Here is a 15,829-nt window from a genome sequence, read left to right on the forward strand (position 1 = left end):
GCTACAGTTCTGTATATACTCAAAATAGACCAAATTATTATTGTTCTAAGGAACAATTCAGTGTAGTAGTTCCATCTTAATATTTTAAACCTATATACTCTTTATTCAACATATTTTCCTACTCCCTTCACTGTCAAAGCCTGGCTACATGGCTCCATAAACATATTTTAACACTCATCTGCCTCCTTTTCCCATTTTTAGCTCTTCCATGTATACACTGTAATCTCTGTTTTTTTTTTTTTTCTATTCTTCGACTTAAATTGTTGTTTGTAAAATGAACATGATTGATATGAAGACATGGCTACTTACGAAGGGAAAAACCAGAAATTGCCATTACTATGCTGTATTCATCTTGAAAATGTTGCAAATTATTATACAGTTTTGATAACTTAGTATATATTAAAGATAATTATTCCCTGGATTCTCATCACTAAGTACCATTATTTGACACTTAAGTATGCTCTTGCCTTCACCTGTGCCAGACAGATGTTTTAGTATTCTTTAAAATGAACTAGCTGTGAAGCCTCTAACAAAATTATTTTTCTTACATAAAATAAATGTCATCATTCATCAGTAACAAACTAAAAAAGGAATTTTTAAATTCCTACATTTGTGATGATTCTTTGAAACATTTATTCAGTGTTAGAGGTCCAGACCAAAAAATTATGAAAATATTTCTGACCTGAAAAGTGGTTCAATATATTGGACTATGGAATAGATTTGAGAATTAATTTGCAGTGAGAAAATTGTTGAAAGAAACTTGGGTTTCTTGGAACAGTTTCTCATTGAACACTGAGAATCAAATTTAATACTTAACAATTTTCTTCCCTGGTTAGCTATTTAAGTACCTAACACCTCTTTAACTTTTGTTTTGGAAGGAAGTTGCATAAGTACTTCAAAATTTTAATTTTCTTAGGTTCAGATATATTGGGGTTTCTGGTCTTTGTTAATCAATGGATAAATAACAACATAATGCCACAATATTTTTTTAAAGCCTCTGAAAACAGTTTTTGAAGAACAACATAAAGTACATATGAACATCCAGCCTCTTGTTTTGCTGAAGTCTGTAAATTATGTTTTGCAACTGGCTTCAGAATAAAGTCCTATATAATCCAGACAACATGTTGGTCTTTAAAACAAAGTGGAACACTTACATAAAGAAACACATTTGTTAATTTTTATATCAAGACCTTATCATACTAGTCCTCAAAACAGGGAGCCTTCAAGGATAGCAATGACATTCTTTCTTCTATTAGCCATTTTTCTTGCAGGCTTATTGCAAGCAATAACGGTTTCTTGAAATAGAGAATCCTGACTCTATTTTGAATAGATGCAGGAAAAGTTCCCTTACAAATGCTGGTTTTATTAAGCTAGCTTATTCTTGCTCTGGTGGAGGGGGGATAAAGCCAAGTTTTTATGTTGCTGGTTTAGAAACAAGTTTTGCAAATTCTCTTCTTAACAGTTCTGATTTTGTATTCCTAATGAAGGAGCCAGGTCCTTCACAGGTGTAGTGAAGTAGTTTACAAGAGCCCACAGTCTTGCTTGTTTACACTACTGAAGGAGCTTGCCCAGTTCCCCAAATGTATGTGCAGCCTGACATTCGAATGGAACTGCAATTAGCAGGGTTGTTTTTGTTTAACTTTATTTAGCACCACCTTATCTTCCCACAGCATTCTTGTTCAAGTACCAGTATCAACCATGAACTCAACACAGCTCTTACTAGTTCTTTTCTATTTTGGGCTAGAAGAAAAAAAAAACAACAACAAACCAGCACTCCAGATCAAAGAGCACCCTCTTTGCGAAATTAACTGGTGCAAAACCCTATGACAAATCGATTCACACCACAGTTAAGTCACTCATAAGTTACTCCGCTACACAGGAAAGTTATCCAAAGCCCTCAAAATACCTTGTTATTAATAGTCAAGCACACACACCCTTCCACAAAAACAGAATGTTTTTGTTGTTGATGAGACCAGGCTTGTAGAAGATGCAAGTCTGCAGAACTATGTTTACTGTGTTCTAGTTTGTCCAATTACTCATCTATCTGCTGCGTTATGTTACAGTAACACCAGGAACTGCAGCGCCTGTTGGCAAGGCCCTTACTGTTACGCATGTTAAAAAGAGCCTCCTGGAGGATCCCAAGTCCCATATGCTGAAATTCTGTAAAAAGCGACAGAGCAGCCAGCCCTGAAAGCTTTGGTGGTCCTAAATCTGAGAGAAGGGGTTGTACCCTAGGAGCTCAAGCCTCTGCCAGGACACAGGCCCAGGCAACACTTACTGGAGCACTTGCTTCCCACAGCTTCCAAGTGGACTGAGAAGGCGGGAAACCTAGACGGGCTTCTGGGGAGCTGGTGTGCTCCCCCCGGTCCCTGCTCTATCACCTTCTGCAGCTCAGGCAACCTCCACGTAGCCATGTTGGTGACAGGGGGACAAGTGAAACACGTCGCAGCCAGCAATGAGGAGAGAGGCCTGACACGCAGAGGGTATCTAGCTTTCATCAGGGCTCGCTGTCCGGCCCGCGCTGTCCCTCCCGCGCTCTCCGGGGCTGGGGCAGGTGCGTCCCCAAAAGCTCTATACCGAGTCCGAAGCTGAGGGGACGCCCACCTCCCGCGCTGAGGTAGCATCGCGCCCGCAGCGCCTCCCGGCGGGCAGCATGCCGAGTCGGTCTGGCCGCTCAGCAGCTTCCCCTCACCTTTCCCGGCTAGGAGCCGCCCCGGAGGGGGCGGGCTAGCGGCGGCGGCGGGAGAGGGTGCCCAGAGCCGGTCCGCAGCTCCCTGGGGCAGCGCAGCACTGCACTGAAACCGCCGTGCACACCCGGTTTCCCTGAGCTGCCCCAGCTATGTCCTCCAGCTCTCCCCCGGGCGAGCAGAAAAGCCGGAGCCTGGGCCGGCTATCGCTGCCCAGGAAAGGCAGTATGACACTCAGCAAGAAGTCCTCGGCACTGGAGCTGGCCGAGAGCACCTCTAACGCCCACTACGCCCCGCTCTCCGCCGCCCAGGGCGGACAGCCACCGGCGGGCTGCAGCTCGGAGCTGGAGCGGGAGCGACCGCTGCGCCTGAGGAGCGAGGTGGTGGTGCTGAGCGCCGACTGCCCCCGGCCGCCTGTCAGCCTCGACCCCCGCGTCTCCATCTACAGTCTCCGCAAGCCCCTGCTGAGCCGCAGCAGTATCCAGGGCAGGGTCTACAACTTCTTGGAGCGGCCCACGGGCTGGAAGTGCTTCGTGTACCACTTCACCGTGTGAGTACTCTTCCCCTCTCCCCGCCGGGCCCACCTGCTCCATGCCGTGCTCCCGTTATAGCGGCTAGTTCCGTCAGCCGCGGCTGCCCGGAGCGGGGAATCCGCGTTCTGGCACGGCCATCGGTGCGAGAGGCTCTCGGGGTGCGAGGTCACCGCTGCCGCCGTTCGCCTTCCTTCTAACCCCCTTGGGGTTGGTAGCCCCGGCGGTCCCTTCAGCCGCAGAGGAGCAGCACGGTGCTCGAGGCTCTGAAAATTTGGCAGATACAGTCCTCTGAGGTGATTTTTTTTTTTTTCACAGAAGTGAAGCACAAGAACAGAAGGTCACACTCTGAGGGAAAGTTTATCTTATTTTAAACAGAAATGCTGTATTTCAGTTCAGGAACTCTTCGGTATATCAGGTAAAGCAGGAGCTGGCTTCAGGAAATTTTCTTAAGAAAGTTAGCCTGAGAATTGAAATAAATTGTTAAGCCTGAGTGTGGAAACAGTAGGTAACTGTTTCTGTTCTTTAGTAATTTTTACTGCAGTGACTCCCAATTTTTCAGCTTACTGCACAGCATCTGTTTCTGACTGAATAGGTGTAGTGTATACAGTGTTGCAGCCCTATTGGAAGAGCTCAAGAGACAGGTGAAGCTCCTTTTCCTTGTCTTTTTTATTGTGCCTTGTTCAAACTCCTTGTCCTATTGGGTACGAATGCCATCACTGTTATTTTTAAACAGGAAGGAGGATGACAACGTTTGGAGGTTGTTAAAGCCACATTGGCTGCGGGCAGTGAAACTACTTTGAAATTAAAAACTACTTTGGGTATAATATTCTCTATGGAGGGCTGTGGACACCCTGAGCCAGCATGTGATAGATCTCTGTTGCACAAGGATCTCTCCACGTGTGTCTCTGAGAGAAATCTGTACTTCTTAATCAGGATGTTGTGGAAGGCCTGCATGACCTTTGAGCAATTTGCATATGTTAAAGTAGGTAATAAGGTCAGGGAGGGTGGTGATGTCTCTTTATTGTGTGCATGCACAAATATATGTGAATATTTATGCACAATTTTTTATATTTATACACTACATATACATGTTTATTACAACAGCTGGAGGTAAAGACACTTTATAGTTAAAATCCTAAGACAAAAGACTTTGATAAAAAACAGTTTTCATGATCTAATTATTGTAGTATGATTTTAAATTCTAAGTACTATTTTAAGTTAATTCAGGATTGTATGCTTATATTCCACATTTAAGGATTCTGGAGTCTGTAGGTAGTCAGGTAAGTGGTGCCAACATAATTTTAGTGGAGGGAAAACATCTGAATATATTTAATTGTGAGATGACTGTGTGCAGCTGCTGAGATAATTGTGGGCTCCATTTTCTTTAGTGTTATGACAATGCCATTGGATGACAAAACAGTTAATGGCCATAATGATAAAGTGTCTAATAGTTGTGGTTAAACAACGTAAACCACTTTTAGGAATAGGAGGTTTTTGTTGTTGGTGGTGTTTTTTGTTGTTTTTTTTTTTTTTTTTTTACCCTCTAAGAAGGTGTTTAGGCAGACATCTTTCAGGTGTCTCAAATTATGTATAAAAGAGACAGTAAATTTCATTCAGTATCTTAACACTGGCCCTAGGAAAATCCTAGAAAAAGAGCTGCTAGGTCTCTAGCTAAGAGTCTAGCCTGAATTTTAACTTCTTCCCTCCCCAGATATTAGCAGCGCAAGAATTAAGGTTTTGTAGTTCTACTTTAGGAGAGAGATTGTACAGGAAGTCATAGCCTGTCTCTCCCACCAGTACGCACTTATGTATGGTGTAAGTATTAGCCCCAGCATTTCCCCTCTTTCCAGAAGAGCTGTTGTGATGCAATGGTGAATGACAGTGGCAGTAAATATTCTCAAGCCTCCTACTAAGCATTGTGCAAATTCCTTCTCTTAGGACTCTGAAGAGACAGAAGAGGGTACTAACACCCTTATGTTTCTTGCAAGGCAATCTGCAAGTACTCTGTGTGTGTTTTTAGGCAGCCCCACTCTGATTTCCACCAGCAGAGGGAATTGAGTCTCTATTGCTCTTAGCCATCCCAACTTCTCCTTATTTCTGTGCTAGATAAGCCTGCACTTTTTTGCCTGTTAATTATTTTAGGTTTCTGATCTTTGGTCCATACCTCTCCAACTGTTTTGTTTCTGAGCTCCCAAAGCAACTTCTTAGGATCCTTACTTTCTGCTGCACCAAAGAATACTGTCTTTGAGTCCAGCCCCTGCTAGCCAGACGCTGAGTACTGGTAGATAAATAGTTGTTACAAAGCAGAAGTTTGTTATGAAAATGAACTGACAAGCCAGACAGTTTGTCTGATTCAGAGAAGCTGCTGTATCTTAGCTTCTACTCTGGAGGAGGCATGGGACCTGATTTTTGTCTGTGGTTTGCTAGCTTTTTGGAAGGAGTTGGTTACAGGTGACCAGCTGCAGAGCTAAAAAGACTCAGAGTTGTTAAGACACCGTCTCATGCACTTCTCTCCCACTGGAGGAAGTAACTTGATTCTTTTATTGTCAATATACAAACAAACATTCATAGAGATCTAAGCTGGGTTTTACCTTGTCACGAGCAAAGACCTTGATGGTTCTCTCCTGCCAAAATGAGCTAGTATCGTTTGCCTGTTGCCTGCTTATGACTCCCTCTGCTGGCTACCTCGTGCTTTATTCCGGGGGCTTTCAGCTGCCTGGGAGGTCGCAATCGCTGTTTTAGATGCTGAGGGGAAGGAAAGGGAACAGGAGTGGTGCTAAATCAGGGTATAAAGACTAAAGCCGAGTACAGGGTCCTGACCAAGATCTAGTCCAAAGATGGGAGCAACAAGCACTACTGGCTTCTTCATGTTCTATCCCACTGTTCTAGGTTGTGTGAAGTGTGTGGCTATGTTCTTAATTATACTCTGAAATGATTAAATTTAGGAACAACTCTTGGTATAATCAGTGTTACTTATTCTGGACCTGTATCTCTGGCTGGTTGTTGAAACACTCTTTATCGAGCGATAAGAGCTACATCTACTGATTGCCTGTCACACTCTTTTCCTGCTCAGGAATCTTAGCCAGTGGTATCTTGAATACTAATAGCTAATAACTGATATTCAGAACTGATTTTCCTTAGTTTTGTATTATAATGCTTAGAAAAGGGGATTTGAATACCTAGCTTTAATTCACAGATTCTACACTGTTATCTTTGTTTCATATTGTTTAGATTGCTGTGTGTTTTGGTCTGCTGCAAAGCTCCTTGTGGATCATTTGATCTAAAGGATGGAATCTGGTTATCTTGTACAGCAATATAAAAATGTATATGCTTTCACTCTTGTTGATGTTTTTAATCTTCCAGGATAATTGTATATCACAGTTGCTGATTAAATCAATTGAACTCTGTGTAGGTCTTTTCTGACATTTGTCTTATTTGCTCAGACCCAGAACAGAAACATCTCAAGTGAGTAGAATAAGAAATGAATTGTACCTCATTATATTAGATATTTATAGGCTGTGAAAATAGTCTCTGTGGTGAGAAGGAATGAGGAATTGGTTATTAATTCACCACTCAAAAAACAGTGTTGTATTAAACTTCATTATATGAAGTATATGGTATATGTACAACTAATTCTACCAGTGCAAGTGAATTATGCTAAATAGCTGAAGATTTACATGTGTGGCTTCTGCAAACACAACTGGTGGTTGCTTGGAAACTTGTATTTTTCAGGCAAGAGATCGCCCTGTGATATGGCTGCATGTATGGTAATGTACTGTGAGAGCCACCAAACCCCCCCTTGGCTGTCAGAGGTGAGGAAGTGACTGAGTGCCACTGTTCTCAATGACCTTCGGAGCTAGGGCATCTTATCACACTTATCATGGTAGTGCACCTTGGCATAGTGGCTTTGAGAGGTGAAATGTTCTGTGGCCTTAACAAGTCAAGTTTTAAGGCTATGTGAAGAGAGGTTGGAGGCACAAAAGAAGTTGAATTTTTAACTCATAGTGGTCTGCTGAAATCCTGAGGCTCTGTCCCAGTGTGGAAAATGGCTGTAAAGAATAAGTGAAGTCTTTAGACATTAAAAAAAAAAAAATTAGATTTAATTGCATGAGGGAGGAGCTTCTTATCACCCCCTTTAACAAGTTTAAAACATCTTAAAATGTGCCTGAAGAAACTTAAGTTATGAGCTTTCTGGTGATTTCTCTTGTTCTCAGTATGGCAAATAATGATTTCTGGCAGCATACACTGCATGTTGTTCTTTGAAGTCTTGGTCATTACTGGAAGGAACAATTTGGAAACTGATGGAGCCTTGGTCTGTTCCGATATGGCAGCTTTCCTTTGTTGCCATGCAGGATAATCAGCCTCTATCTTATCTTTGCATGCGTGTACCTGGTTCAATTTACTTTGCCTTTGTATACGTTTGGTTTAATCAGCAATGATTGTCATTAAGTTTGTTTGAACCCCAAGATGTTTACATAAGCTTGGAGTGGCTAGTGTTTCAGATTTGGGAGACTGGTCTCTAGAAGCAGGCAAACCCTCAGAAGTGTGGCTTTGTATGTACACATGCAAAGAGGTAGATAGAATATTCTAGTTGCTTGTGTATCAGGACTTAGAGTAATCAATTATTAAAGGCAACGTGGTGTTTACATAATGCTGTTTACATGGAATAGTACGAGGAAGATGCATAACTCAAATTTAAGATCCCATTTTTGTCATGTTTTCAAATGTACTGCAAATATCCTTCCAAACCTGCTGGTATGTACTTGGTGTATAAACTGTTGAGGAAGGAAAAAGATCCGTAAAATAATTACTGTGTGCTTGTGCTCACACGTGACAAAGTATTCTTTCAGTCTGAGTAAACTGAGTGGAAAAAAAAAAGAAAAAGAAAAGAAGTAAAACATACAGAGTACTAAATTTTGGATACAAACATTGGGGTGTTGAGAGATCTTTGTGGCTTGGAGCTAGACTTTTGGATTATTACTTCTGTTTTAAAAAGGATATTTAAATCTTCCAAAATAAGCATGGCTTTTCTAAGTGGAAGGAAAGAAAAATAATTTGATACAGTCATATTCTTTCTGCTGTAGTCACTTGCAGGATGATCCAGGTTTATCTTTGGCCTGTCAAGACAGAGGGAGTTCAGTTGAGGTTGAATTGACCCCCTTATTTTGGCATGTTTGAGAGAGAGATTTTGCTGCTTGTCATGCAGAGGCTGATATAAACAAATGTTTGTTTTATTTCTATATGACTTTTGTCTCTGAGCTCCTATTGCTTGCAACCAGCATTTAGTGAGTTTTTTTGTATTATTGTATTCTGGTATTCTCATCTGTTCGTGCTAGATACAATTGCAATACCAGGAATCTGCCACTTTGTCACTTCACATGTTCAAGAGCATGGTGTGTTACATCTGTGCAGTGCTGTATATAAAATTTATATAGATCTTTGAGGTTGCACACATGCTCAGGAACTACAATTGGGAAAAATTAAGTGGAAATAAGATGATATTTGTAGCTTCCCTCCCACCCCCTGGTCCTACTCCACAGCCTAGCGTTTTGATTTGCAGCAAAGTGGACATGTTTGCAACCTAGCACTGTGTATGGATTACTGGTTTTGGTAAGAATTTTATCTGAGATAAAAACTGATTAGAAAGCAAACTTTACATATGCCCAGGGAGGAGGGAAGACCTTTTGCCTGTCCCATTATTGTAGCTAGTTGTACATGTAAGATAGTGTGCTAATGTTTAGAAGTTGCTGTTGCAGGGTCAGCCCTGTTTGCTGATCAGCCAGACATAGGAGTTTTGAGTCTTGTCAAATTTGGGATGCAGGTAAGATGGAGAAGTGATTTAAAGGTTTTGCTGCTTCATCCTTCCCTGCTGCATGCCACAGTGCAGCCCTTAAGCTACAATATTGCATGAAGGTGCATATCTGGGACTTGTGTGATTGAGATAGTATTTGGGTTGGCTAGTATACAGCTTTTCACTCTTGCCTTGTGCCACGTTTCCCTACCTGTAACTTGACAGAAGTGTCATTTTTGTTGAGGACTGTCTGGCTGTTCTGTGCATGAGACCTATTTAAATCTGTGCCAAGATTCCAGGAGTGACAGCATAGTTACAGCTCAGGAGGAGTACCCATTTCTCTCTCCAAGTGTAGGCAGTAGGTAATGCCTGGAAGTCACTTTGACTAAACAGTCATCTTTACATCATTCATCCCATTAAATGATTGCTGCATGACAATGATTGTGGAAACGTGTTTTTATTGTTGAAAGGGAATGAAGGTGTAAAGCTGGGTATCTTCTAATTAAAATGCCTTTTGAAGGCACACAACATCTCTAGCAGTAATTCCAAAAATTGATTTCTGTTCTGAAATTTATAGCACTATATGGTTGGATACTTGGAAAAAACTTGAGTGTCATCTTGACCTAAGGTCTGCAGGCAGGCACAAAAGCTCCATAAAGGGAGGAAATTCTGTGGGGGCAAAGAGACTTTGTGATTATACTGATGTTTAGGTTTCCAAATGACTGATGGAAGTAGAAGGCTGTAAACTTCTGGACATTAATGCTTAGTGAAGATGGGTTGTGTGCAGTGGAGAAACAACTCAATGGAATGCACACGTAAAAGTTACAAATGTATTAAATTTGGGCAGCTTTTCCTGAGGGTAGGCCTTTTCTCTTTTCCTATCATTCTTCCAGTATAACATTTCAAGTCCTTCTCTGGTGTTTGCTTTCCTCCAGGAAAAGAATTATTCCACCTTTAAAAGTTGCACATGAATGAACTTAAGAAAACCAGTAAGTGCAGTATTCACGTCTCTGTGTGTCTGTCAAATGGTTGGTTGGGCAATTCTGGCACACTTCCTTGCCCTGGCTCTTCAAGTGCCAGGGTAAAAACATGCAAGGCTGTGTAGATAGGCCTCTTTCAAAACTTTAATTGCTGCTGAATCAAGGCTAGAGTTGAGATTCAATTGCAGTGAATTAATTAGGCTCCAAATGCCTGAGCGCTGGACGTATTACAAATAATGATGCCAACATATGCTGTAGGGAGCTGTGCGCAGGCACAGTGCTTTGCTGACTTTAAGCTTGGCAGTACCTCATTAATTTTGTGTGTTAATAGTTTAATGTGCATTAGTTGCTGAACACAAAAGCTGTGAACACTTGCTCATTCGATTCCAGATGGAAAATAGTGTCTTGTTGGGGGCAAGGTGTTTTATGTCTGCCACCAGGAGGTCCAGACAAATTTCAAATGTGTTGGAAAGTTGCCAGTTACAAATAAACTTGATGGGTAGGCCGAGTTACAGAAGATGAATGTGCAGATCAGTGAGTTTTTAGGTAAGGTACTTGGTCTCCTCATACAGTCATGCATTCTGGCATAATGGCCTGTGAGAACCATTGTAACGCCAGTAATGATAATGGGAGAGCACATGTATTTGCAAGCTTCTATTATGATAGTAGCTACTGTATTTTACCTCCTACAAGAAAGATATATGTGTGTTTGTGTACATATTTTTTTTTTTTTTAATAACACAGGAAGTGTTAAATGCTTTAGTAGTCAAACTTAATGTTATTTTAAATCTTTAGTGTGATTTTTTTTTTCTTTTTTTTTTCAAATAAATAGGAAGTTCTAAAGCTGCTCTAAATCAAGTAATTTTCTTTGGCCATCAGTTAGTGCACATCTAGAGGACTAGATAGGTGCTTGGTATGAACTTTTCCCTTGTCTGGCATGATCAGTTTTTGAAGACACATGGATTTTCATCTTCTATTTTCCCCTACTTAATGGTACAGAATAGTAAAGTAACAGCTGTTTTCTATGTTCAGAGAGCTGTAAGAAATTGCACAGAATGCAAAGCACGTTATAGTGTGCAGGTATCATGTACGTGCTTAAAAAAAAAAAAAATCCATGCCCCCCCCCCCCCCGAAAAAAAGGTGAACAAAAAAAAAGGCAAACAAAAAAAAAAGCCAAGAATAACCATGAAAAAACCTATAAACCCCCAAAGGCCTGTCCCACACTTCTTAAATGTCAGTTTCCTCCCATAACACCCTCACTTTACAACAGAAAACTTGGAACCTGGAAAAATTACGGTAAAAACTAGGCAAGCATAGGGGAGTCAGTAATTTCTTACAGCTTAGGAAAACCATTATGGCAAAAGCAAGTTTTTATTTTGAACTGCTTTAGTGTCAGAACTGAAAGTGGTGTAATTAACACATTTTCTCAAAACTAGCTGAATTCTCTTTTGAGTTTAAAAAAAGAATGTGTCTTTGTGTGGGAGGTCATACAGGGAATGCATCAAGCACTTAAACTGCAGCCTTGGAATTTTATCATTTTTATCATTTTGAAACCTATAAACTACTGAAAATAAGGAACTATACCGCAGCTTGTTAGATGACCTTTATGTATCTTTAGCATTGTGCCTAGAGAAGGTCTGTATAGTTTTTCTCATATATTCTTCAGAATCAACATGATGTTTTAGTATTTTATGAAGAATGTTAACTAAAGCCAAAATAAATCCAGGACAGGATTTCTGCATCCTTTAAAGTTTCTACTGCTTATGCTATTAGGACAATTAAAATTACTTGCCAGATGAATGTTTGCTTTGTCCGTATGGCTGTTGTCTCTTTCCTGTAGTAAATATGTTAAGTTACATAACATATTTACCCAGATATTGCACCTTATCACCAACAGTTTTTTTATAGATTTCTAAAAATAAATGGTATGTCTTTCCTTACTTGCGTGTGTTCTAGGCTGGGCAAGAGCACAGGCTCGTCCCCTCTGTTTAGACCATAGAGTGGTCACGCTTGCAATAGGCTGCTCACTGCCAGGCAGCATTCTTCAACTGGCACAGGAAGATTTCCCCTAGGTTGGATATGTGTATCTCTAGTGGTCAGAAGTCACTAGTTCCCTCTGCAAATGTACTTCTTCAAGTCTTGGGGGTATAATTAACTTTTTTCATTTTTTAATGGTATTTTTTTCATTGCAATGTTAATATTACATAATTTTATACGGGTTTGATAGGGAAGAAAATTGGCTTACAGTTTGAGAACAGAGTATAAATCATCATGTTGCTTCCCTGGAGTCTCTCCAGGCACTAGGTTTAATAGCAGAGTTCATGGTACTGCTTGGAAAGATTACAGAACCCTTGCTCATCCCTAGTCCAACAAGGGCTGCAGCCTTTGTAGTGAAAGTATCTTCCTTCTGAAAAGTAAGGAATTACCTTCAAAGAATGTTTGTTCCTGCAGCAGCTATACCCTTCCCAGAAAACTGCATTGTCTGATGGGCTGGAATTGGCTAGACTCTTTCAAAATATAACCCTTGAGGGCACCACAGTCCCACTAAGAGCTGAAGGAGAACAGATGTGGGAAATAGGTGCTGCTGCTAATTTCATTTTTACACCCTTCAAGTGCCTCTGTCCAATTATCTGTACAAGGCAAAGAAGATAGGGGACAGAGACAAGAGAAAAGATCTTTCACCCTATAGCTTCAAAAAAAGAGACTGCCCTGTGCTGATCATGTTAAGAATCAGTGGTGTTCATATTCTATAGCATGAAGGTTTTATCAGTCCTTTAAAAACTTTGGCAGCTAGTTTATAATTATTTTTTCCCACAATGTTATTCTGAGTACATCTAGTTGAGGTTATTTGATTTGTTTGGTTCTCACTCCTGTCTTAGAAGACACTGAAATACAGTCAAACCTGACAATGAGTAAATAAATAGATGTGTACTGCTATATCTGTAGTGTGAGTAAACTTGTATGCTGTTATCTTATCTGTGACCCAGAAAGTATTGATAATGAACTATCTCAGCACTTCACACAAAATAAACCTGCTTACTTGATGTTTTCTATGTCAGCAGGTCACTCAGCATCCAAGCACTAAACAGTTTGAGCTCCCAGTTTCAACAGTATGTAAAGCATGACAGGCACAGACATCTGGCTCTTCAACAATTATGTTCGTTGTATGCCTTCATAGTTCTGTTCATTCAAGACACCTTTTTGTAGCTTTTATTTACTATAATGACATGGTCTAATTTGGACAACTATGTATTTGAACCATAAAAATGAGAAAAATGCTATAAGAATGGGGGAGAAAACAAGGCTTTCAGATTCTGCAGGTTTTGCAGCAATACAAGGTTGTAGCTGTACTGTGTTAATGCTTGCTGGTTTTGAGCATGTGAATTGCTTGTTGCACTCTGTCAAACAATGAGGTTATTTCTTGATGACTTTGTGGCAGGGTTTCTTTTGTGTGGCTTTAATATAAAAAATTATACATCAAGTTTCACTCTCTTGCCTACTTTCCCACAAGAATTTGTTTGCACTGCATTCTGTGTTTGATAAGGAGCTGGAAGAAAAGATAAATCTTTCATCAGATATACTTGTGTCTTGAGTAGAGGTAACACCACATGGGTTCACTTGACAAATATGACAAAGTGGCAGTGTTACACAGCTTATGATGGGATGCTTGTGTATCTACAGTGGTTGGATTGTATGTGTAATTTCTGTTTCTAAAAGCTCTGATTACTGCTTAGTAACCTCTTTTCTGTGTATTTTTTGGGGGGGGAAACAATCCACAATTGTATGTTCTATTTTCTTTTCCTGATTTAAAGAAAAAATATAAAAATTAAGAGCATTAATTTGATTTTAACTTTGTCATTCTCCTTCCCCATGCTGAAGCTTTATTTTTTTTTTAAACTAGTGCTTGCCTATGTTGAATTGATAGTTTTACCGATAAAAGCCTAAGGCTCTTTGTCAGGTAAATCTCTGATGTGCAATTAAGCTACATGATGTTCCAGACTGCGTGCTAATATGTGCACCTAGGTGTGCATATATATATGTGCACAACTCTTGAGTGTTACCAAGCTGTTTGCAAAAGTCATTGTAATGGAGATTGAGGCCATCATTGTGTCCTTTTTTACTAATAGGAACTCAAAGCATGAGATTAAACTCAAGTTTTGCCCTTAGCTGATCTTATGTTTTAGAAGAATTGATTAGTCATGCCTCCTGTTTGTTTAAATCATAGTCATAGATCAATTATATGTCCTCTATTAAAAGGGATGTTTTTATGAGCCCCTCATGTTTCAATTGCCACCTGTTTAGAGGAAGAAAAAAAAATCAATACAGCTTCATTTAAAATTGTTTACTTAATGATCCAAAACTCAGTAATAGGGAGCTTGATCCAATCCATCAATTGCCACTAGCTGTGAGTGTACTGGTTGCACCTGGCTTCAGGATGAATGCAGTTTCAGAAGGAAAGGAGAAAAGCAGTCTTGCAGTGTTAGGAAAATAACAGCCATGTGTATCTTTGGTTTCACCTGCCCCCATAACAAATGCAATCTGATGATGCTTCTTGCTAAAATTAAGTGCTCTGTGTGTTCATTAGAATTGTGGTCTCCTGAACACCACATCTATTTGTTAAGCAGACTTCATTGTCATTGTCCCTTTTATATGGTGCTTCTTCTTGCCTCCTCCCATCCCTCCCAAATATTCAAGCCATATGGTACGTAGAAGATACTTTGTCTTCTGAATTTTAGCGACCAGTGGCTGTGGAATACCACAACCACAGGAAAATTGTAAGTTTAGGACAGGAACTGAAGGCAGAAATTAAATCAACTGGAGTAAAGTGCCGCATAGGCAGCAAATGATTAACCAGAGTAAAATTTGGATCTCATATGATCACTGAGATTAGCCTTTACATTACCTTTTACCTTGTGAAAAAAAAAATGGTATTACAGGGCATGTTTTCTTTTAAAAGGTATTTAGTAATTGAGCTCTCCTTTGAATAAGTGGATTTCCTCTATAGTTAAGAGAGGCCATGGTGGTCGAAAGTTTCTTCACTTTTCCATCTTTTATGTATCTTATGAGAAATACAGGAAAGAATAAAGTTGGCTGCTTTTTTTTTTTTTTTTTTTTCAGGATACTATTGTGATTCAAGGAAGACAAATAGCCATGGGAAAGTCAGACAATGTATGCTTTCATTCTCAATGTGTAAACATGACTGCTTTGTATTAATGAGCTGAAATGATTGAACATGTGAAATGAAATAGAGAAAAATAGCATAGACACTAAGGAAGAAGGACTGCCTGTAAATTTACTTCTTCCTTACAACTCTTCTGAGTCAGCTTTATTAGCTGCTTTTGTATCACTTTGTTTACAGAAGAGGAGAGGAAGAGACTAGCTGTAACACCCCATGGACCTGAATGAAACAATGAGATTTGCTGGTTGTAGCTTTCTCTCCACTTTGTATCTCCAAGAAATTTGATACTAGTCCAGATAGTTTTAAAAGTTGTCTCCACTGCTCTCCTAGACCTAAAAGTCAATTGTAATTGAGCTGTGACTGCTAGATCAGGCTGGATAAAGCTGTGTTAAGCATGAGGGTACAGGGAACATATATGCAAACTCTGTACTTGTGCCAACTGGCAGGGCATGAGTTGGTTCTGGCCCAAAAGCTAGCTGCACAGTGTAGGGTTGTGCCTGCGCTAGCAAAGTGTCTGAGCAGGGCTTGTTAGCGGAGGTAGGCGCTAGCAGTTCTAGCTGGTGTTGAGACCAAAGTTGGTGCTGAGCCTGACAGAGGTAGTCACTACACCTAACTGGGTAGGCACCGCCACTATGTATTATAATCTTCTAGGGCAGGGA

General features: G+C 40.3%; 1 protein-coding gene across 6 annotated transcripts in view; it reads left to right on the forward strand.

Moving 5' to 3' along the window:
* The window catches only part of KCNQ1 (potassium voltage-gated channel subfamily Q member 1), a 396,763-nt gene that overhangs the window by 39,271 nt on the left and 341,663 nt on the right, over nt 1-15,829 (forward strand). For 5 of the 6 annotated variants that reach the window (XM_062609392.1, XM_062609394.1, XM_062609393.1 and 2 more), the window contains exon 1: nt 2,710-3,237. The exons of the other annotated variant lie outside the window; for it this stretch is intronic. In XM_062609392.1, the coding sequence (XP_062465376.1) occupies nt 2,840-3,237 (398 nt within the window). In that variant the 5' untranslated portion in view covers nt 2,710-2,839. Of the gene's footprint in view, nt 1-2,709; nt 3,238-15,829 lie in introns of those variants that run through there. 6 annotated transcript variants of the gene reach the window in all.

Source organism: Pezoporus occidentalis, unplaced genomic scaffold (genome assembly GCF_034315485.1).
Source record: "Pezoporus occidentalis ecotype Australia unplaced genomic scaffold, CSIRO_AGI_Poc_V1 ctg137, whole genome shotgun sequence".
Lineage (NCBI taxonomy): Eukaryota > Metazoa > Chordata > Aves > Psittaciformes > Psittacidae > Pezoporus > Pezoporus occidentalis.